At 40.7% G+C, this 22513-nt stretch overlaps 1 protein-coding gene across 4 annotated transcripts in view; it reads right to left on the bottom strand.

The window, feature by feature from the left end:
* REV1 (REV1 DNA directed polymerase) overlaps positions 1 to 22201 on the bottom strand; it is an 81946-nt gene extending 59745 nt beyond the window's left edge. For 2 of the 4 annotated variants that reach the window (XM_060169248.1, XM_060169251.1), the window contains exons 1-3: positions 22080 to 22192; positions 13725 to 13796; positions 559 to 619 (exon numbers count right to left, since the gene is read on the bottom strand). In XM_060169248.1, coding sequence (XP_060025231.1) covers positions 559 to 609 — 51 coding nt within the window. In that variant the 5' untranslated portion in view covers positions 610 to 619; positions 13725 to 13796; positions 22080 to 22192. Of the gene's footprint in view, positions 1 to 558; positions 620 to 13724; positions 13797 to 22079 lie in introns of all 4 variants that reach the window. The other 2 variants (XR_009544110.1, XM_060169249.1) reach the window with 2 other exon arrangements.
* Between the last annotated feature and the right edge of the window lie 312 nt (positions 22202 to 22513).

Here is a 22513-nt window from a genome sequence, read left to right as displayed (position 1 = left end):
TCCAAAATGGAAATGACTTCATTGTTTTTGATTACTCAAATATTACATGCTGTCAACATTTTAAGAAAATTTAAATTAGCTATGATCCCATTCATTGCTAACATTTTGGGATCTTACTTTCAAAGTTATTTCTGTGCCTCAGAACACAGAGGTTTTACACAAATAGGATCATATGTAATAACAGTCCTTTATAATACACCCTTTTAGTTAAGGCCATCTTGCCAGCTTAAGAAATATACAGCTAAATGATGGGTGTACACTGTTCCACGGTATAGAGATAATCCCCTATTACTGGATATCTACGTTTTAATGTTTTTCAGTATTATTAACAATGCTGCAATAAAATTATCATACAATAAATTCTGTGCACCAGAACATTTATTTCCTCAGGACAAAATTTCTCAAAGTTTAAGCTTTCAATACACTGTGAAAACACAGAGTTGGTGTCTAAAGTGATTTACAATTTAGAAAACGCCTTCAACCACATTATAAACTAAAAGAAGAATGAAAAATACCTAGACAGTTCAATATAATTATCTTTATTCTTTTAAAACACACCCATTTTTCCCAGTCATCCTCAGCTCGCTTCCTCCATCCACCTCGTCTCATGGTGGAGCTTCTGTATTAGGGGAAGAAAGAAATATATCAATTTCGTGACAAAAGGTACTACTAATTGATATCTTATTTCAATATCAAGAAAAATGAGAAATTAAAATAAATTCAAATCTTCAATTCATAAAAGTTCAAAATATCATACTGAGGAAACTTTTTCCAAAGCATATCATTCTCTGGCTTCACAAGTGAAATTTGTTCCCCCCAAAACTCCTTACAGCTAAGTATCAGGTTTTAATTATAACTATTTTAAATTTTAATTTTAACAGGAAAAACTTTTATGCATTTCTGGCCATCAATCCTAACACCGTCTTACGTAAAACATCACAAAATCCAACTAACATACTGTGCTTACTTAACATTAATGTTAATGGAACCTAAGAAAACATTTTCCTTCATGCACTGCCCTATAATATGGCTCTTAAATTCTGTCTTTGCTATTACATACTGCACACTTAAGAGTACAGTCATAGTGTAATTCATCTATTATGCAAAAATCCTAAAAGAAGTCAATCAAAGCAACTAGGGGACATGATGCAGAAAGACTATCACCAATAATAAATTGGTAAATCTGGCATTCTCCTTAAGGCAACACATGACCAACTATACCATGAAGCCACCAAAATGGCTCATCTCAAGTGTCAGCTGGCTTAGTGGTGAACAAGGTATAAATCAAAGCAGGCATTATATGAAATTCCTTGTGAAGTCAAATTCTTCTAACCCAAATGGCTACATCTTGGGACATGGCTGCATTATTCTTCACAAAATTAATATGATCTCCAATTAAGTATTTTTCTTCTAATAATTATATAGGTTAATATCAAAGGGTTACCATACACCATTGGAGAAGGCTTATACGTTATCCAAGATAAACTGACTTTGATATGCTTTAAAAAAATCTTTTATTGAATAACATCTTAAGATAGCCACACTTTATCCACACACATCAGCAGATATTTTCTTTCAAATATTTCTATTCTTAGTATATACAGGATTTATAATTTCTCCTTGCTGACTTTATATTAATTATGAATTTTTACTGTCTACTCTTAACAGGTGACTGAAAGACATGCAGAGAGAGTCAGAGTTGAGTCCAACAGAGAGACAAGGGGCAGGTGGAAAGGGCTGAGAACAGGAGGCAAAGTGATTAACCCTGATCAGGTGCTGTGGATGCTGGCGGAGAGAAGGGCTGCTTTGCTTTGTTTTGCCTTTTTAAGTTTGACGAAGGTAAGGGCATGGCTACCCAATGTGTTCACCCTGAGTCCCAGGACTGCCATCAGTGCTGTTCAATACTTCTTCTGTTTTCAAGAGGCTCACTTTGTCCAGTCCCTCAAGACCTCTCTCTTATCTTAAAGGAGTCTGGGAAATGTGTTAACACACAGTTCTTGACTTCAGTATAAACTATGACTCTGCACATCTGCTCTTACAAGTAAAGAGTGTGGGTGTTCTGGCCACTGTACATTAAGAATGCACACTCACAAAAATTATCTGCAACTATTAATCTGCTAAATGAACATAAATTAAAGAACAAAATACATTTAAAAAGTTTAATTCATCTGGCCATCTACTTAAAAGCCTCATTTATTTAAGATCTACCAGGTACCTATTGCAAAAGGCCAATATGAAAATCTTTATCCATAGTTTAATGAGGGTAGACCAGTATGAAACAAAATCATTTTTTAAAAAAAGTTTTAAAGGTTCTTCCCCCATTCCAAAGTAAAAGAGCTATCCCAGCCAAATGTTTAAAGTTTTGAAAAGTGAAAGGAATGAAGGACTGAAGATGTAATTTCATCCAATTTCAAAGAATATAATTTGACCTATGTACAGCAAACTCCTATTGGTGCAGGATTCAATTAAGATCAAGAAAAGGAAAAAAGAAATAAACATATTTCATTTTACACATTCAAATTCTACTTTTGAGAAAATCCCATAACAAACAGTGAACTAGGTAATTTGGACCTACCCTCCCACTGAGGAGGAGGAAAGCTAGACAAAACATAGTTTTAAAAAACTGCCTCAAGACACAGAAGGCCTAGCAAACAATGAAAAATCACTGAGCCAAGATTCAGCAGATGACAGAGGAGACCTGCCACCTCACATCATCTCCCCAAACTGGGAGACCCTTTCCCTCTGAGAAATCTGGCAATTCTCAAGGAGTGGCTGAGAACAAACACAGAGCTAAGGCAACAACAGCTAGGGCTCTCTTCCTAGGACACAGCTCTCACACCTGGGCGTAGGACCCCAGGATCAGAGTAAACTGGAGGCAGGCCGACCAGAGTATCCTGCCCCAGGTCATCTCAGTCTCCGAAAGCAGATCCAGGTGACCCCAGGCTGCCCCATGAGTGCCCCACGGCACCTGGCAGAAGGAAATGTGGATCCTCTGAGGATGAGACAACTTCCTAAACTTCATATATTTCTACAAATGAGTTTGCAAATATAGTATCTAGTACACAAATAAAAATCACCAGGCACACAAAGAAAGATCACATGAACCAACAGAAAAAAGAAACAACAACAGACAGACCTACAGAGACTCCAGATACGGAATTTAAGGTAGACTTTAAATTAATCAAGCTTACCCTGGCTCAAAGAGGGAAAAGACAAATTTCAGTATATCAGTAAAGAACTGGAAAATATTAGAAATAACTAAACGGTGACTCTAGAATTGAAAGATACAATATTAGAAATTAAGAACTTAATAAATAGATAAAACCAAAAAAAACCAAAAAACAAATAAAAGCATAACTGGGGGCTTCCCTCATTGAGTGGTTGAGAGGCCGCCTGCCAATTCAGGGGACACGGGTTCGTGCCCTGGTCCAGGAAGATCCCACATGCCGCAGAGCGGCTGGGCCCATGAGCCATGGCCACTGAGCCTGCGCGTCTGGAGCCTGTGCTCCGCAACAGGAGAGGCCACAACAGTGAGAGGTCCACGTACCGCAAAAAAAAAAAAAAAAAGCATAACTGGAATAAGTCAGAAGAAAATGTCCAGATAAAGCACAAAAGGACGGAGAATATGGGAGATGAGACACCGGGGATACACGAGAAAGTCTAATTTAAATAAACTGGAGGGAAAAAGGAGAAAAACAGAAGTTATATTTAAAGAAATAATGACTAAAACAGTCTAAAACTGATTAAAGATATCAAGCCACAAATTCAAGAAGCCCAATGAGCCCCAAACAGGAAAAAATAGAATCTATATCTAGACATATAATAGTAAAACTATGAAAAACTGAAGACAGAAAAAAAACATCTTAAAAGCTGCCATGGGTAGGAAAATCAGAGATTCCATCAAAATACTCAAAGGAGCAGCAATTAAACAGACAGCTGTCTTTTCAACAGAAACAACAGAGCCAGAAGACAACAGTGCTGAAAGAATATGATTACTAACTTAGAATTCTAAACCCAGAGAAATATTCAATCAAGAAAGATGAAATAAAGGCACTTTCAGGCAAATAAAAAGAGGTTAATGCCACCAGCAAACTTGTCTAAAGGAAATTCTAAAGGATATCCCTTAGATAGAAGGAAAATTCTCTTGGATGAACCATCAAAAATACAGAAAAAAAACCCAACAAGGTAAACAATAAACATCTGGATAAATCAATGTTAAAAACGGACTGAATAAAACTACAATGACAATCAATCTGTTATTGTTTGTAGCATAATACACAGCATACGTGAATCAAAAGATTATGAATAAAAGATAGGGGTGAGGGATTTCTTCCTAATCCAGGCTCTGCCTCTAACTAGCTTCATTAATCTCTGGTAAATCTCCATCTCTCTGAGTCTCAATTACTATCTTATCCGGCTCTCTCACTATCAGACATTTGGGTAGTTGACTACTAGAGTTCCCCTTGGTGCTCTACACAAGACATACTGAAGAACTATTTTCAGAAACTAAACATAAAAAATTAAAACTACTATATTCACATACTTTAGTAATGTACTTCAATTTCAGAAATTTGATTATGTAACAACTTTGATGTTCTACATGTTTATTTATATTTTTAAAAATGTATCCCAGAGAAGATTTAAGGCAGCTTGTCCTATCAAATCCATTTAAATAATATATATGTAGATTAAGATGGCCTATGACAATGGATTAGGGGTAAAAACCTAACTGTAAAACTGGTCTTTGCTGAATATTAGGAGTAGCAATTCATCAGCCCTGTCACTGCTGGATGACATCAGTTGTGTAACTTTCTTCTGTCCAACAGCAGATGCTAGATAGTTCAGTTAGGGTTAGGGTTACAACCGTAACCCTACACAGTGTTCCGAATTACAATGTGTCCTCTTGACTAACCCTGCTCACTAAAAAGAGAATGCCCTTTAACAAAAGCCATCCAATTATCAAGCCAGACTTGCAAATAAAAATTGCCTTCTAGTTTTCAGATGAAACTCTTGCAGACTCTTGGAGAAAAATTCCCACTACATACCCAGAAAATGCCCAAATACATATTCGTCAGTGTTAATCTGTTGCTTTCATATTCATAACTCTCAAGTATATTGACTATTAATTAAGTAATGAAAGTGAGTGGCTTTTATTCAGTCTCATTAATCTAGCCATATGTACATGTATGGGTTTATCTTATCTTCATTTAACAGTTACTTAAGAAATAGTTGCTGACTGTTGGTGGGAATGTAAATTGATACAGCCACTATGCAGAAGAGTATGGAGGTTCCTTGAAAAACTGAAAATAGAACTACCATATGACCCAGCAATCCCACTACTGGGCATATACCCTGAGAAAACCGTAACTGAAAAAGATACATGCACCCCAATGTTCACTGCAGCTCTATTTACAATAGCCAGGACATGGAAGCAACCTAAGTGTCCATCGACAGATGAATGGATAAAGAACATGCAGCACATATATACAATGGAATATTACTCAGCCATAAAAAGAAACGAAATTGAGTTATTTGTAGTGAGGTGGGTGGACCTAGAGTCTGTCATACGGAGTGAAGTAAGTCAGAAAGAGAAAAACAAATACCATATGCTAACAACTATATATGGAATCTAAAAAAAAAAAGGTTCTGAAGAACCTAGGGGCAGGACAGGAATAAAGACGCAGACGTAGAGAATGGACTTGAGGACACGGGGAGGGGGAAGGGCAAGCTGCGACGAAGTGAGAGAGTGGCATGGACATATATACACTACCAAACGTAAAACTGATAGCTAGTGGGAAGCAGCTGCATAGCACAGGGAGATCAGCTCAGTGCTTTGTGACCACCTAGAGGGGTGGGATAGGGAGGGTGGGAGGGTGGGAGGGAGATGCAAGAGGGAGGAGATATGGGGATATATGTATATGTGTAGCTGATTCACTATGTTATACAGCAGAAACTAACACACCATTGTAAAGCAATTATACTCCAATAAAGATGTTAAAAAATAAATAAATGGACCACACTCTTCAAAATGTTAAAAAAAATAAAAGTAAACAAGAAAAAAATTTATCAGGAAAAAAAGAAATAGTTGCTGAATGAACTGGAATACAGAAATGAATACACAATGGAAGAATGAATGTGCATATTATGGTAGCATACTCATCTATGAATGCTCCACAAATGCAGAGAAAAGAGCACGCAGCCACACAGACCATCACCAGGCAAGGCCAAAATAAAGCAAGTTTACTTGCAGCTCCCACCACATCGCTGCTCAACACCTCTTTTTTCCTTCTTCAGGGCCTCCTTCTCTACCTTAGTTAGCTGTCAATTCTCTGCTAACAATTAAGAAACTGCTTAATAACTGGCTTAAGGTATGACCCATCCCAGGGACCTGTGTATTTAAAAGGACTTCTCTAGGACCATTCAATGGGGGAAAGCACCGTCTTTTTGACAAATGAAGTTGGGAAAACTGAATATCCACAGGCAAAAGAATAAAGTTGGACCCTTAACGTACACCATATACAAAAATTAACTGAAAATGGATCAAAGACCTAAATGTAAGACCTAAAACTATGAAGCTCTTAGAAGAAAACATAGGAGAAAGCTTCATGACATTGGATTTGGCAATGATTTCTTGGATGACACCAAAGCATAGGCAACAAAAGAAAAAAATAAATTGGACCATACCAAAATTTTAAAATGTGCATCAAAAAGGCACAATCAACTGAGCAAAAGGCAACTCACAGAATGAGAGGAGATATTTTAAAACATCTACCTGAAAAGGGACTAATATCCAGAATATATAAAGAAGTGCTACAACTTAATGAAAAACAAATACACTGATTAAAAAATGGACACAAAATTTAAATAGACATCTCTTTAAAGAAAATATACAAATGGCCATTAAGCCTATGAAAAGATGCTTAGCATCACTAACCATTAGAGAAATGCAAATTGAAACCACGAGATAACGTCTCATACCCATTAGGATGGCTACAATCAAAAAAAACCAAAAAAAACAAAATAAGTGTTAACGTGCATGTGAAAAAACTGGAACTCTTGTGCACTGTTGGTGGGAATGTAAAATGGTGTAGCCATTATGGAAAATGCTATGGTGGTTCCTCAAAAAATTAGAAATAGCACTGCCATATGATCCAGCAATTCCACTTCTGGGTACACACCCAAAAGGCTTGAAAGCAAGGTCTCAAGATATTTGTACACCCATGTTCACAGCAGCATTATTCCCAAATGCCAAAAGACAGAAGCAACCCAAGTGTCCACAGATGGATGAATGGATAGACAAAGTGTGGTATATACATAAAGTGGAACACTATTCAGCCTTAAAAAGGAAGGTAGTATTAAAAAAATAAATAAAATAAAATTCAAAAAAAAAAAGGAAGGTAAGTCCAACAAATGCTGCAACATGGATGGACCTCGAGGGCATTATGCTAAGTGAAATACGCCAGTCACAAAAAGACAAGTGCCATATTATTCCACCTATATAAGGTATCTACAGTGGTAAGATTCACAGAGACAGAAAGCAGAAGGGTGGCTGCCAGGGGCTGGGAGGGCAGGGAGCTACTGTTTAACAGGTACAGTTTCAGTTATGCAAGGTGAAAAGCATTCTGGGAAGACAGATGGTGGTGATGGTTACACAACAGTGTGAACATACTTAATGCCACACTTAAAAATGGTGAAGATGGTAAATTGTATGTTATATGCATTTTACCACAACTAAAACTTTTTAAAATATATTTTTAAAAATAAAGAAAGTTTAAAAAAAGGACTGTGACACTGGCAACTGGGTTCACAGGGACTGGTTAGCTGCAGGGAAGGGGGTAACCGGGATGTCCACTTAGGATACAAAGCTAAGAAGCAGGCTGTCCTTCTCCAGGACATTTGTATAGCACATCTGGGATTTTTTCCTGGGGAGGGCAGTGGGAGGCCATGTGCAAAACTAATTTACTAGGGCCAAGTATCCTCCTCATGAGTGACAAAGTAAATGAAGTGCTAGGACACAGTCACTGACAAAGTTTAACAAAGCTGCTCCACTGGGCTCTCATCTGTCCTTAAATGCTGAAGGCTTCAATACCAGATAAACAGCTGTTTTGAGGTTTTGTTTTGGTTCAACCTTAGAGACCATCATTGTCTAAGGCTATAGTTCTCAGACCACTGAAGTTATCAGAGCACAATGGAGATTCTTGAATCTCAAAACCCAGGGAAGCAGAACCTTCTTCTAGACCCACCTACATACTAGTCAGGTTTTGACTTTGAAGAGACTTTCACCAAGGTATTAAAAACAACGATCAGACACCTGTGTGAAGGGCATTATTGTGCCTTTGTAACAATCTTTTGTCTTCACCATATACTGGTTTTTAGGGATTCTAAACCGAGCTGACAAGTTTATATCATAATACAGCATGTATTTCATGTATTTAAAATACCTTTGAAAAACATATAAAAATAAAATGTCAAAATATTTAGACCAAACATTATTCCTAGTGTAATAGAACCCTTAAAAATTTTTTTTAACCTGGTCTCTTCACCTTCAGTATACCGAAGCATTTTCCTATTATCAATTTTTTATGCACAGTTAAACAATTCCTGTACTATATGATACCATTTTGATCAACACCAAACAAACACAGACTTCAAAGAACTTTAACCCACCAAATAAAAGGGGCTACAACATACACAGCACTCTCTAAACAACAAATTATACATGTGGGTACTGAAGCCTTTTCTAGAACTGAGTCTGATCTATCTTTTCTTGAGGCATTCTCTATTACCCTCCAAATTCATGATTTGTGTTTATACACTGCTCTGAGTGTTTTCGGTATTCAGTCTTGTTAAGTGTTCCTTTTCAAAAATAGTTTTTCCTTCTCGATTTATAAAAGCACTATATGTTTACTGCAGAAAACTGAGAAAATGCAGGAAACAGAAAAAGGGAAGGGAAAATTACCATATTCCCACCTTCTTTTAAAAAATTCACCTGTTGACTGACACTTTACATTTCCTTTTTTTCAGTACTCCTTAAATTTTTAACATTTAAATTTTAAAAATTTCAACACACCACTATATCTTACCTTTCCATAGTGCTTTTATTTTTCCAAGGGGTCCTTACATATCGTATTTATCTTGACAACACATCCATGGAGTAGGCAGGCCAAATACTAGCTATTTTGCACATAGGCGCCTTCTAGGATGGAAGGGCTAAGATAAAATATCTGATAAGGCTGCACGGCTGGTTTGCGGCACAAAACCACACTCACCTTGTACAAACCTATGTCTCCAATCTTCAGTGGAGAAACAAACAATGCTATCAGTATAATAAACTCCTGAAAAGAACACTCCTACTGAATTGAACCAGCCTAATACAATTCAACAAAACAGATGCTTTGACCCTAGCACCTGTCTGGGTCAGAACAGTAGCTGCCATACATGTGACAGAAGGACTAAGGAGGAAAACAGGTCCAACAGACAGCTTGCATCTAGACCCCAACTGTACACGTCCATATTCATGAGAAGTAGAGACCCAGAGACACTACCAACTTTAACTGACCTTTTAAGCAGTCAGATCTTAGTTCTTTCATTTGTGGATAGAGGTGGACCTGACAAACCCTAGTCTCTTGCAGTTTTTTAAATGTATGATTCTATATATCTATCCATTTTTTAAAAAGGCTTTTAAGATGAAAGTACACATATTATGCTACTCTGTTAAAAAAACTCAAAGGCTATGCACAGATGTGGCTATGCAGTAAAGAATTAACCCTGCTCAAAGAGGGGTCTGGCCTTTGCTCTCGGAACGCCCTGCCTGACAAATGTCTGTTTATCTAGGGGCTAAGAGTCACTCCAGATAGTCTAACAATGTGATTTGTGATATACGGTGGAGGCTTCAGACCATGCACTACCAACCTTCTGAGAGGCTGGAGACAGAAGGTCAGCCTCATCTATTTGACCAAACTCCAATACAAACCCTGGACACTAAGGCTTAGGTGAGCTCCCCTGGTTGGCAATACTTCATGGGCATTGTCAGTTGTCATTAACAGAAGTCACCTCCATCCTAGATTCCTGTGGTGAGGACAACTCAAAGTTCCACACGTGGACCTCTCCTGTGTGCCCCATGCCTCTCTTTGGCTGGTTTTAACCTGTAACCTTTCACTGTAATAAATCATAACCACAAGCACAACAGCTTTCAAGAGTTCTGAGTCCTTCTAGTGAATTACTGAACGTGACGGTGGTCTTGGGGATCCCCAAACTCTGGAGTGGCAGAATGACAACTGTCCCCTAGTGTTCAGTCTCCCTTTCTTTTAGTAAAAGAACACCTCTCCCACCCCCTCTTAGTGGGGAGCAGGGTTGCCAAGAGGCTACATTTCCTCAGCTCCTTTAAATCAGGAGTGGCCACGTGATTAAGTTCTGGCCAACGAGATGCGAACAGAGTAACGTATACAAAATTCTGTGCCATCTATCCTTAAAGGAAGTTGTTTACTTTTTTTGGAATGCAGCTGTGAGGTAACTCGGCTTCAACCAAGAGAATAAGGACAATACCCTAGCGGATGGCTAAGCAAACAGAAGGAACCTGGGCCCCCGAATGACCTAAAACAAGCAGTAGTTCATCAGCTGTGAACCGCCACCCCCATCACAGCGGAGAGAGCTACTTCACTCTCTGCATCACTGCGCTCTCAAGTCTCTGTCACAGCCTTGCACCCTGGTACCTGGTTAGCCTGCACCCTAATGAACCTAAGTGCATTTCACTGTCTTCATATTATGACTTAGAGTCAGTTATTTCAATAAACGACGCAGAAATAAAAGGAGAGACAAGCAATAAGATATATAAGAAAAATGTCTAGATACACAGGCATCCTCCACTTTTCAAAAGCTTACTTCGCACCACTTCGCTCTTACGGAAGACCTACATTAGTACCCGTTTCCGCTAACCAAAAGAAACCCCAAGAAGATTTTCACTTTTACAAAACAAAAAGGGCAAAGCAAAAGCAGCATTCAGCCTGTCTTACAGCAGGCTGCTGCAGAGGGAGCGTCCTCCCCAAGCACCTTGGTACCGCCCAGTCCTTGCCCAGGAACCTTGCTCAGCATCTCAGCATCAAGCCCCCATGGTTTTGGACTGTGTCACTGTCTGTGAGCATCTGTGCTTTATCTTGGTTTATTCTGTGCATCCGTTAGCAAGATGAGTCCTACGGTAATGGTTTCTTTGCTTTTGGCCATTTCGGCTTAAGAAAGGTTTCACAGGAACACTCTACTTCCAGGTAGCAGGGGAAACCTGTATTAAAACTGAAAATGCATAACATCTGTAATGTCCCAGTTTGAGGCTGATCTTATTAAAAGCAAATGTTCTATCCCAAACAATTTAATATAACAAATTTCTCTCTTATCCTCTTGGTTATTCGTAACAATGAAAATACGTACCCCTCCCCCACTGCAAATGACTGATCTAACAAAATCAGTCATTTGAAAACAAGCGGAAGGAGGCGTTCTAAAAGAATCACTAATAATTTTCTTCCCTGTAATTATAGATTTCCATAGATGGGAACGGAAATGAAGACACCATTTTAATAAAGTACAAAGAACCTCCTTCTCTGGCTTTCCAGGGTGCGGCAAGATGAACTGGCTTCCCTCACCTTCATGAACTCCTATCGCTCATTAAGTATCTCCACCAGGATGTCCCACATGCATCTCAAAGTCAGCATGTCCAAAAGTAGGGATCAGGCTACAGAGGAAAAGAAAAGAATATTCTGGAGATGATATGATAAAGAAAAGAATCTATAAGGAGTAAAAAGCCAGTGATCTTCACTAAGGAGAGGCAGCACAGTCTCATACGAAAGCCAAAGGGTTAACTGAAGAAAAGTTCAAGGTTGCAATAAATCAAAGACTCCAAAGGCCACAGCACAAGTAAACAGGGACAGAACTCAGCTGGAGAATAAAGGAGGTAACATCAAAGAAGAGGGGGCTGTATCGTGAGCAGCGGTTCTCATTCTTGAGTCTTCACCAGTATCACTTAGAGGGCTTGTTAAACTCATTACTGACCAGGGGATTTTTGCAGAATCTAATGCCCGTGCCCGGCAGTTTTTATTTTGGCTGGCCAAAAATTAATTCTGTTATCTCACTAACATTTTGTGCGTTATTACATTCAATAGTTACACCCGACACACCTGTAAAGTCTTCTAATTTTTGTGAAATGTTGTCTTCAATCCACTCTTCTGTGGAAGAAAAGGAGCATTCTCCAGCATCGTGAGCTTCATTTTCACTTTCTGTATCAGAATCAATCACTAAGGTTTTTTTGTCTTTTTGTTGCTCTAATATTCACATCGTCTGAATCAGAACTATATTCTGAAGAACTATCATCTTCTGAGACATTAGTATATACGTTGCTCGGACAATCAGAGAATGTATCTGCATAAAATTCACTGAAAAATTCTTCACTCAAAATTTTGCAATACGTCATTTTTGAAAATTTTACGTTTATAATATACACAAGGTTGGAACAAAAATCTAAAGGAGCAAAATGTGAATCATAATGACAGTCTTAAGTTGTATAATGAACCTTTGATCAATTTTAAGCTCCAACAACTTCGCATGGTGATGTTAATTGCATCACTCTCTAAAAATGTACTGATACGTCTCCGGTCAATAATGTGTTAAAACCGACTGCTGGGCCCCAACTCCAAGTTTCTCATTTTGTAGGTCAGGAGTGGGGCTGGGAATTTGTATTTCTAAAAAGTTCCCAGGTAATGCCGATGCTGCTGGCATGAGGCACATACTTTGAGAACCACCAATTCTGCCTGTGGTGTACCTAGAGTGGTCACCGAGAACAGAGACAAGGACCGGAGAAGTTCAGAGGTAATGAGACAGTATACTATGTAGAAAGAATGCTGTTACAATGTGCCCTAGCAGAAAGAATTTCACAACAGGCATAAAGGCAACTCCCCAGTTGGTCTGGGAGGGAGATCTCTCCTGTCCTTTGCCTCCCACTCCCTCTCCCCGCAAATCCCAGGTCTGATCTAACACGTTACTCCATATTCACGGAGTATTTACTGTAATTTTCAGTTTTCAAGATGAGTAAAGTGTAAACCACAATCCAAAGCTACCTGTTAGAGAAGAAAGATGTGCATAGGACTACAGTCAGGAGCCAACATTAGAGGCACCGACAAAACACAACAGACCACACAGAAGACAGCAGTAAAGCTCCCCTTGGAGAAGAGATCCAAGAAGGCTTCACTGAAAAGGTGGATCTGGGCTGAGGGCAATAAGTAGGATTTGAACGGGCAGAGGGGAGTGAGGGGGTGAATTCAAGAAGAAGGAAATTCACGAGCAAAAACATAAAAGAGAAAAAGATGTTTAAGGCAACATTCTGGGGCTGACACAGAGACAGTGATAGATGAACTAACAAGGTAGCTGAGGGAATGTCCCGAATATCATACTAAGAAGTTTGAACCCTCCTTTGTGAAAGTCAGGAAAGGAAGTGTGAACTTGTGCATATAAATGATGGGGGATGGGATGGCTGCACACAGATGGGAAAGGTTCTGGCTCCCCAGCCTCATCTACACCAAGATTTATTAACTTGTCTCGGCAGCAGTCCTCATCACATGTATTGCATCCGCACAATGCATTAGATCTCCAAACTCACAAGGTAAACCGGCATACATGGTGGCATATAACTAAAAACAAATCCTTCTGAGTAACTGCAATTCAAAAAATATGGTCAAACTCACTCTTTTCTAGATCTGCTATCAGTTCCATCTGTCACGCATCTCTTTTCTCACAAATCCTTATGGTAAGTGTAACTGCAAGTGAAAACAGAGTAGAATGTTGAAGAAACTGCCACTGCATTACCTTCTGGCCTCGCTTCCCTCGCTTCATGCCAAGAACCCCCCATAATAGATTAAAAGCAACAACAACAAAAAACCCACTACTTTTTAGGATGATATGACATTCTAAGGAGATGCTACATTCTTCAACAGACACTTATTAATGCACTCTATGCCTGAATTAATAGACGCTAATTCTGAGAAACACTCAGTGAGCTCCAAGAGAATGTAATAACCTTTAAGTGACAATCGGAAGTAAGATTTTCTACTGGGCATAAACGATATGCAAAAAAACATTATTAACCTTCAACACTGTAAACTTGAACAGCTAGTAACTTCAACTCAAGATCTAAAATTCAAAGTGGCAACTAAGTTACTACAACATTTTTACAGCTCTAACAACAAATACATTATCAACACCTCCACCTTAAGTTTAGATTTCCTTTCAGTTAACAGTAGTAATAACCTAAGCCTAAAATTACAAACTCAAAAAGAAATACCAAAATCAAGCTTTTTGAGCCAAAATTATTGTGTTTTTAAAAAAATACCAAAGAGTATGTAGTTTATAATCCTACCTACAACACAATTTACATAAATAAAATATTTCACTCAAATGAACATCAACCCAGGTTTCAAATACTATTATACCGATAAAAAAAAAACGCTATAATTTTCAACAGAAGGCAACCTTTCTACATACATAAATATACTGAAATGCAACCTGCTCCAATTTTTAGTATACTGGAGATCTCCGAGCTACCACTACAGAGGTGTGTTCTAGTTTGAACTGTAACAATTGTGCATCTGTTCTCACCTCCTCAGCTACTGTTCTCTAATGAACAGGGTGGCTGGCTGGCCTTTGTCCCTGGTTCTTGGGAGACTCTAAACCCTTGGAATTTCACAACTGATAGGAGTCTCCTTGTTATCCATGGTGGACCCCTAGGACACATCTTTTTATTAACAGGTGACTCCCAGTAAGCCCCTCATTTCAAGATGGGGCTAGCCATTCTGGAAAGGCCAACCAAGTGATTAGAGGGTTGGCTTTGAGCCATATGCTATCAGCCTGACCTCCTGGAAAAGGAAGGGGTTTGGAGATGAAATTCGACCTTGTGGCCCATGACTCAATCAATCGTGCCAATGTAATAAAAATCCAATAAAAACTCTGGACCCTGAGGCTTGGGTGAACTTCCCTGGTTGGTAATCATAAACCAATACAGGAGGATGATGTGTCCTGAGCACATGGAAGCATCATGTTTGGGACCCTCCCAGACCTCTCTTTGCATATCTCTTCCTTTGGCAGGTTCTGGTTTGTATCCCTTATAATAAAACGATAATTCTAAGTACAGCCCATCCCTGAGTTCTGTGAGTCACTCTAACAAATTATCAAGTCTGAGGGGGCTGTGGGAACTCCCAATTACGTGGCCAGCTGGTGAGAAGTGCAGTGGCCTGGAAGCCCTGGAGCCTGCAGCTGGCACCTGAAGTAAGGGGGGTCTGGTGGACTGTGCCCTTAACCCGTGATGTCTGTTCTAACACTGGGTGGTTAATGCCAGAATCACACTGTGCCTATAAAATACTGCCCTACCTCTCTTCTCAGGACTCTATGGGAGCTGAATGAGAAAAAGTCAAGCAAAAGCACTTTTTAAGGCATAAAGCATTAGAAAAAGTAAGGGACTTTTTTGGTTATGCTCTCAAAAATGTTGAAGAAGAAATTGTTAAAATATTTTTTAAATTCAGGATCGTCCAGCTTAAATTTTTAAAAAGGCTTAAAATAGGGATTTTCCTGGTGGCGCAGTGGTTAAGAATCTGCCAATTCAGGGGACACGGGTTTGATCCCTGGTCTCAGAAGATACCACATGCTTCGGAGTAGTTAAGCCCATGCGCCACAACTACTGAGCCTGCACTCTAGAACCCGCGAGCCACAACTACTGAGCCCGTGTGCCACAACTACTGAAGCCCGCATGCCTAGAGCCTGTGCTCTGCAACAAGAGAAGCCACTGCAATGAGAAACCCACGCACCACAACAAAGAGTAGCCCCGCTCGCCACAACTAGAGAAGCCTGCGTGCAGTAACGAAGACCCAACGCAGCCAAAAATAAACAAATAAATAAATTTATATTAAAAAGGCTTAAATAGGCAGTAAGTCATCTAGAAATACAGCTTATTGTAAGATAAAATTGAGAAATTTGATGAAAAGCATTTAAGAGTAAGGAATCTAAATCATAATTTCAATTATGTAACTAAGACTAGTGCCTAAATGATAAAAACATATTAGCAATCTCAAGTGTAGAAATGATGGAATTTAGAAAATGTAAAATTCAGCTACTATTTTCTGACTAAACTTCCCAAGAGCTCGTTTTAGTCTTGGTTCTGATCAGGCATGATTGAAAGCAATAGACAACATTTTGGTTACTCAGATACTGGGCTCAAGTAAAAACTGTTCACATCACAACCAACTTTTTTGCCCATCCCTAACTAATCTTTTAATTTAAGGATAAAGCCACAAGATCTGATCTTTAAAGATCAGGTCTTTAAAAAGCTTGTCAAACCATCCTATGTGCATAAGACAGTTACCTGCCTACGTGAATGAGAAAGCATAATTTCTAACTACATTACAGAATCGTTTCTATTACTTTAAAGCCAATGATTAACAAAAAAAACCTCATGACTTTAAATCACAAGTTTACATGAATATATCGCTCAATTCTCTACCCTCTTGAACATAAGATACTAAGCATACTCTGGTCTTACCCTGCATGATGAAGGGGGCAGTTTAGTGTAGCAGAGGAAAAAATGGCTTTAAAGTATTAAAACAAACAAATCCACCCCACAAAACCCTAGATTCTGGTCGTTTCTCCTCGATCATCAGATGATTCTCTGGGTCTCATTTTTCCTCAGGGAAAATACAGGGGCATGGCCTACAGAATCTACAGGGTTCATCCTAGCACTGGCATTCTGAATCTACTTAAGTGCTGAGAAGTCAACAACTCATAATTTAGATATTCTTCATATTTTTGAAGTGTCACAAGTAGATGTCAAAAATCATTGAAACTTAGCATTGTGTAAAAACGCTCCACACCAATGAGTCCTTCCTTACTAAAAACAAAAATAATAAAGATTCACTCCATGATCGGCAGAAACACATGTATTTACTTGCCGCCTGAAATTTCTTTTAGCCTTAAGCAAATTTAAATACATTCATGTTTTCCTAAATCTGAGGCATCACCTCTATTACATGCAAAACCTTTTCAAACTAATTACAAAGCTGACCTACCATGACACACATGATGCTGACTTATTTTTAATGATTTAATAAGGAAAAATGATTTTGCATATCATCAACCTATTAAAATGTTTCACACTCATAAAAAATAGACATTTAAGTATAGTAGAGATGGTTCCTAACTTACGATGCTTCGATTTACAATTTTTTGGCTTTATGGTGGTGCCAAAGTGATACACGTCCAACAGAAACCGTGCTTTGACTTTTGATCTCTTCTGGAGCCAGAGATATCGGTACAGTACTCTCTTGTGATGCTGGGCAGGAGCAGCACTACAGCTCCCAGTCAGCCACGCGACCCGGAGGAGGAACCACTGATACACTTACAACCATTCCGTTTTTCACTTTCAGTAGAGTATTAAGTAAGTTACACGAGATGTTCAACACTTTATTATAAAATAGGCTTTGTCTTACTTGATTTTGCCCAACTATAGGCTAATGTAAGTGTTCTGAGCACGTTTAAGGTAGGCTAGTCTAACCTACGATGTCCAGTAGGTTAAGTGTATTAAATGCATTTTTACTTACAACATTTTTAACTTACGATGGGTTTAATTGAAAGTAATTCCATTCTAAGTTGTGGAAGATCTGTCGTAGTCAGAGCCAAAAAACAAGAAAGAAAAAGAAAAGAAAAAAACAGCCATAAAACTATAAAACTGCCAGTAGTAAAGAAGAACAACACATACAAATAACGTGATGAAACACAACGCAAGTTTCCAAACAGAAACCTTGTTTCGACCTGCCTCATAGCAAAGTGGATGTGACCTTGGGTTATGGAATCAGGTGGAAGCAGACTGAAATCCTGGCTTCCTTCTCACCTGTGTGACCTGCCCAATTAGCATCATCTCTCTAAATCTGTTTCTTTAAAACTGTGTCCACCTGACCCAGTGGTTGTGAAGATTAAATGAGACCCTGCACTAAGCAAAGAGCCTGACACAACAGTAAATATTTAATGATTTAGCAATTATTATTAAACTTTGTAACAAATGTTACACAGAGCAGTATTGTGATTTTTTTTTTTTAAGTTTAAGGCCCAAAGTTTAGGATCCTATTGACTAAAGTTCAGACTGAGAAATGAAATAAAACAATGCTCCTACAAAGAGGCATTTTACTAAGGACCAGTGGACTAAGTAAAGATAACTGGTATTATGCAAGGGCAATCACCACAGGCAGCTTAGTTTCTACGAATACAGTTTGGGGGTGGGCAACCCATAATGAAAGAAGGCAGAAATTGAACACACTAAAGATGGTAAAACATCTTTCCTTTCCCAACTACTACAGGACTCATACTTCAACTGTATCTCAAGGATTTTCCTGTCTTCAGCCTCCAGCAAGTCCTTTCATCACCACAATTACATCTCTAGCTGAGCTTCAAAGGGAAATATATAAAAGCCACTCCCGTGGGCAGCTGTTGAGATAATCACTCTTAGCATCTTCCACAGATCTAAGAATAAAAAAGCTGACTTAGGGCTTTCTTGGTGGCACAGTGGTTGAGAGTCCGCCTGCTGATGCAGGGGATGCAGGTTCGTGCCCCGGTCTGGGAAGATCCCACATGCCGCAGAGCGGCTTGGCCCATGAGCCATGGCCGCTGAGCCTGTGCTTCCGGAGCCTGTGCTCCGCAACGGGAGAGACCACAACAGTGAGAGGCCTGCGTACCGCAAAAAAAATAAATAAATTAAAAAAAGCTGACTTACACATTAAGACCGAATACCGGTCACCATTCTTAGCAGTTTATTTTTTAATCCGTTCTAGACATCCACAAAATGTATTTATTTTAAAAAGGAGATCCATAAATATAACTTTGGTGCCCAGAAAAATTCAGTAAAAGTAGTAAAGATAAAATTCAATGCTTGCATTTTTAATCTCACACAAAAACACAAAGTCCTAAGTGAATACTCCAAGCTAATTTCAAGTACTGGTTTTCAAAACTGTGAAATAACCCTGTTCTAAGAACTTTATATACATTAACTCAATTATTTCTTACCATAATCGTAAAAAGTAGGTATTACTGTCCCATCTTACAGATGAGCAAACTAAGGCACCGAAAGATATTAACTAGCCCAAGGCCACACAATCAGTAAATGGTAGGAGCCAGGATTCTGACCCTGGCTGTCTGACTCCAGAACTAATGTTTAAATTAACTATACCACTCATTCACTTAATTCACTTAAGTTTTACTGAGAGCCTGCTATGTGCCAAGCACCCTTCTAAGCACCAGAGACAGGGTCATGAACAAGTCAGACAAGGCCTCTGCCCTCCAGGGGGGGAGAGGCTTTGGAACAAAGAAGTCTTATGGGAGAAATGGGTAAGTGAGTGAAGAGTGTATCTCTGCCTCGTAATAAATGCTGTGAAGAGAAATAAAGCAAAATGAATCAAAAGTGACAGAGAGAGGGGCTGGCTTCTATTGTAGGGATCAGAAAAGAGATCACTCTGATGTGATGACATCTGAGCAAGATAGCCACCAGGAGGAAGGGGTGGCCCAACTAAAAGAACAGCAAGCGTTAACACCCCCAAGAGAGGAACAGTTCAGTTTGTTCGAGAAACGGCAAAAAGTTCTGATTCAATTTTAAGGGTAACAGGAAGCTTTTGGAGGGTTTTCACCAAGAGAGTGACAATATGATTTATTTAAAAAGATTAAAAAAAGTGTTTAAAAAGATCATTCTGTTATGTGGGGATCAGTTGGGAAGGGAGCGACAGAAATAGGGACACCGGGGAAGGCACTGTTGCAACAGTCTAAGGGAGACATACTTGAACTCAGACTAGGATTCCCGTACTGTTCATAAGTAGATGAGATACTAAAAAGGAGAGCATGCAACCTAATTGCCCCTGAAAAAGACTTTTTTAATATTCCTCCTTCCTCATGTCCCATAGATTCTTTTTAATATCCATGTTAATGCTTTAGTGGGAGCTGTTATAGAAGGAAAGTAAGATTAAAAGGTATTTCCTTCATTTATAAATGTTCTATTTAATATACTCCAGGATTTATTACAATATGTCACATACACTCATACATTCTTGAGAAGCAGAAAGAGCTTTACTGCTCCTTAGTTTAGGGCTTGTTCATTTATTTGGAGACAAGAAGAGGTACCTATCACCTCTTGTGATTAGCTTTCTTATGCTTTGTCTCAGCACATCCCAGCTCATTCTAGACTGTGAACTGCAATAAAAAGGTATACCAAAGGGAATTTGTATTTACGGAGCACCACTGTGTACCAGGGACTCACTAGATGCCTTACATTTAAGAGCTCATTTAATCCTCAGTTACCCAAGGTAGGAAATATCTTCGTTATACAAATGAGAAAAAAATCAGAGATATTAATAACTTAAATTGTCCAAGAACACAGCTAGTAATGGGTAGAGCTAGAATTTAAATCTACATCTAACTCTGAAGTTCTTATCTTCCTACTACAGCAGCTATGAAAGAAAGGACTATAAAATATACATTACATGTAGTCTCTCTTATTAGTGACTAGCTTGTTGCTGGTGGGGATGGGTTTCTTTCTCTTACACAGAATCTGAGTTTTGAAGTTGGGGTTGGAGAAAATGGAGTGATCTTACATATTCAAACACATTATTTTGAAAACATATTTACTACTTGAGGTTTCAAAGAAATTAGTCCTAAAAGAGTGATTCCTGCCTTTAAAAAAAAAAACTTAAATACGTATTGTTTACCATGAAATAGGAGTAATGTTCTATGACAAGTTTGGTACAGATTCTGCCCACAAAAGACCTGGAGATAGAGAAAAAGAGAATACGGATAAAATGATAATCATCATAACACATGAGAAGTGGCAAAAAAAACAGCCTAAGAAGTGAATGGAGATCCTTCTAGACCAGGGAAGGATCGCTGGAAAAAGAGGGACGCTAGGTGCGCTATGAGTCTAGGAAGTACAGGGAGGGAACTACACGGCCGCAGTACCTGCTCCGGCTAAGACAAGGCTACGTGGGAAAGCTGAGATGGAAGTCTGGAAAGCAGGTAAACGGTATACCCCACAGGACGGGTTACCGCGAAGTCCACAGGAAGAACCAAGGTTATCCTATGTCCTACCCTAAAGCGGAAATGGCTAATTCTGGAAGACGATAGTGGAGAGGCCGGGGAGACAGACAGAATTAAGAATCGCTACATCAAGTCCTTACCAGTTAGTTACAAGCCCTTTGATGATATGTGCTAGTCTTGTTATTTTCACTTAAATGATACCATTTCTATGCTGGACGTGACCTGAAAAGATGTAGAAGATAGAAACAGCAGGCTTACACCACCTGCAATTTTTTTTTTTAAATCAGGTGGGTGGGGGGTCAACTAATGAGTGATACACTAAGGTATTTCTTTACAAACTGGGTTTCGGTAGAAAGAGCAGGGAAACACAAGGAAAGGGCCCTTTCCGTCTGCACAGGTGCTGAATCATTTTCACAAGGAGTGAAGTGGGAAACAGGCACTTGCCAGGACAGTTGGGGAAAGGAGCTCTGCATATCAAGGCAACAGATAAGTAACAAGGAAAAAATAAGTGAGTAAAAATTGCCTTCGGATAGTCCGACACCGATGCCGGGATCCGACGCGGGGCAAGGGGTGGGGGGATGCGGGGTCACGGGGAAGACGCCGCGGCGAGAGGCCGGGCGGAGCATCCAGCGCGTGGCCCCGGCCGGCAGCCCGCGCGCATGAATGAATGGCGCGGTCCGAGCGGGGCCGGCGAGCAGGGCCGCGGGCGCGAGTCGTCGGCGCGGCGCCTCAGCGGGCGGCCGAGCGCGGGCGGCGGGCCGGCTGCGCCATGGCGGAGGGGGAAGGGGAGGTCACGCGTTACATAACCCGGCAGCGGCCGCGCTCCGGGCGCCGCGGGCCGCCCAGGCCGCGAACCAAGGGCCGCGGGAGCCGGGCCGGCGCGCCGCCCCCGCCCCGCCTGAGGCCGCCCGCGCTCGGGCCGCCGCCCGGCGACGCGAGGCCGGTCCCACCCCGCCCCCATCCCCGCCGCCGGCCCGGGGGTCGCTCACCTTTCGCGTTGCCCCAGACCACCATGCCCGGGCACGGCCGCCTCCTCCGGCCTCGCTGGCCCCGGCGCCGCCGCCGCCGCCGCCGCTGCCGCCGCACGGTGCCCTCGCCGGGGGCGGGGAGAAGGGCCGGGTAAGGAGTCACACCGCCGCGCCGCGGTCCACGTTCGCCCCAAGCTCGCGGCGGCCGCCCTGAGCGCGCCCGGTGGCTGCTCTGTCCCTCCCCCTCCAACGGGCGCGCGCGCCGCGGCTCCGCCCCGCCCCTCCCCCTCCGGCGGCCGGCGCGCTCCCAGGCTCCTCCCCGCCCTTCCCCGCCCACGGCGGTCCCGGCCCCGGCTCGCGCTGCGCAAGCGCCCGCCTCGCTCCTAGCCCCGGGCGACCCCGAACCGCGGGCGCGGCGCCCCTCCCAGGCCCGCCCTCGGGAGTCAGCGCCTCCG

Source organism: Lagenorhynchus albirostris, chromosome 13 (assembly GCF_949774975.1).
Source record: "Lagenorhynchus albirostris chromosome 13, mLagAlb1.1, whole genome shotgun sequence".
NCBI lineage: Eukaryota > Metazoa > Chordata > Mammalia > Artiodactyla > Delphinidae > Lagenorhynchus > Lagenorhynchus albirostris.
Note: the sequence above shows the minus strand (reverse complement) of the source record. Positions and strands in the feature narration are given on the sequence as shown.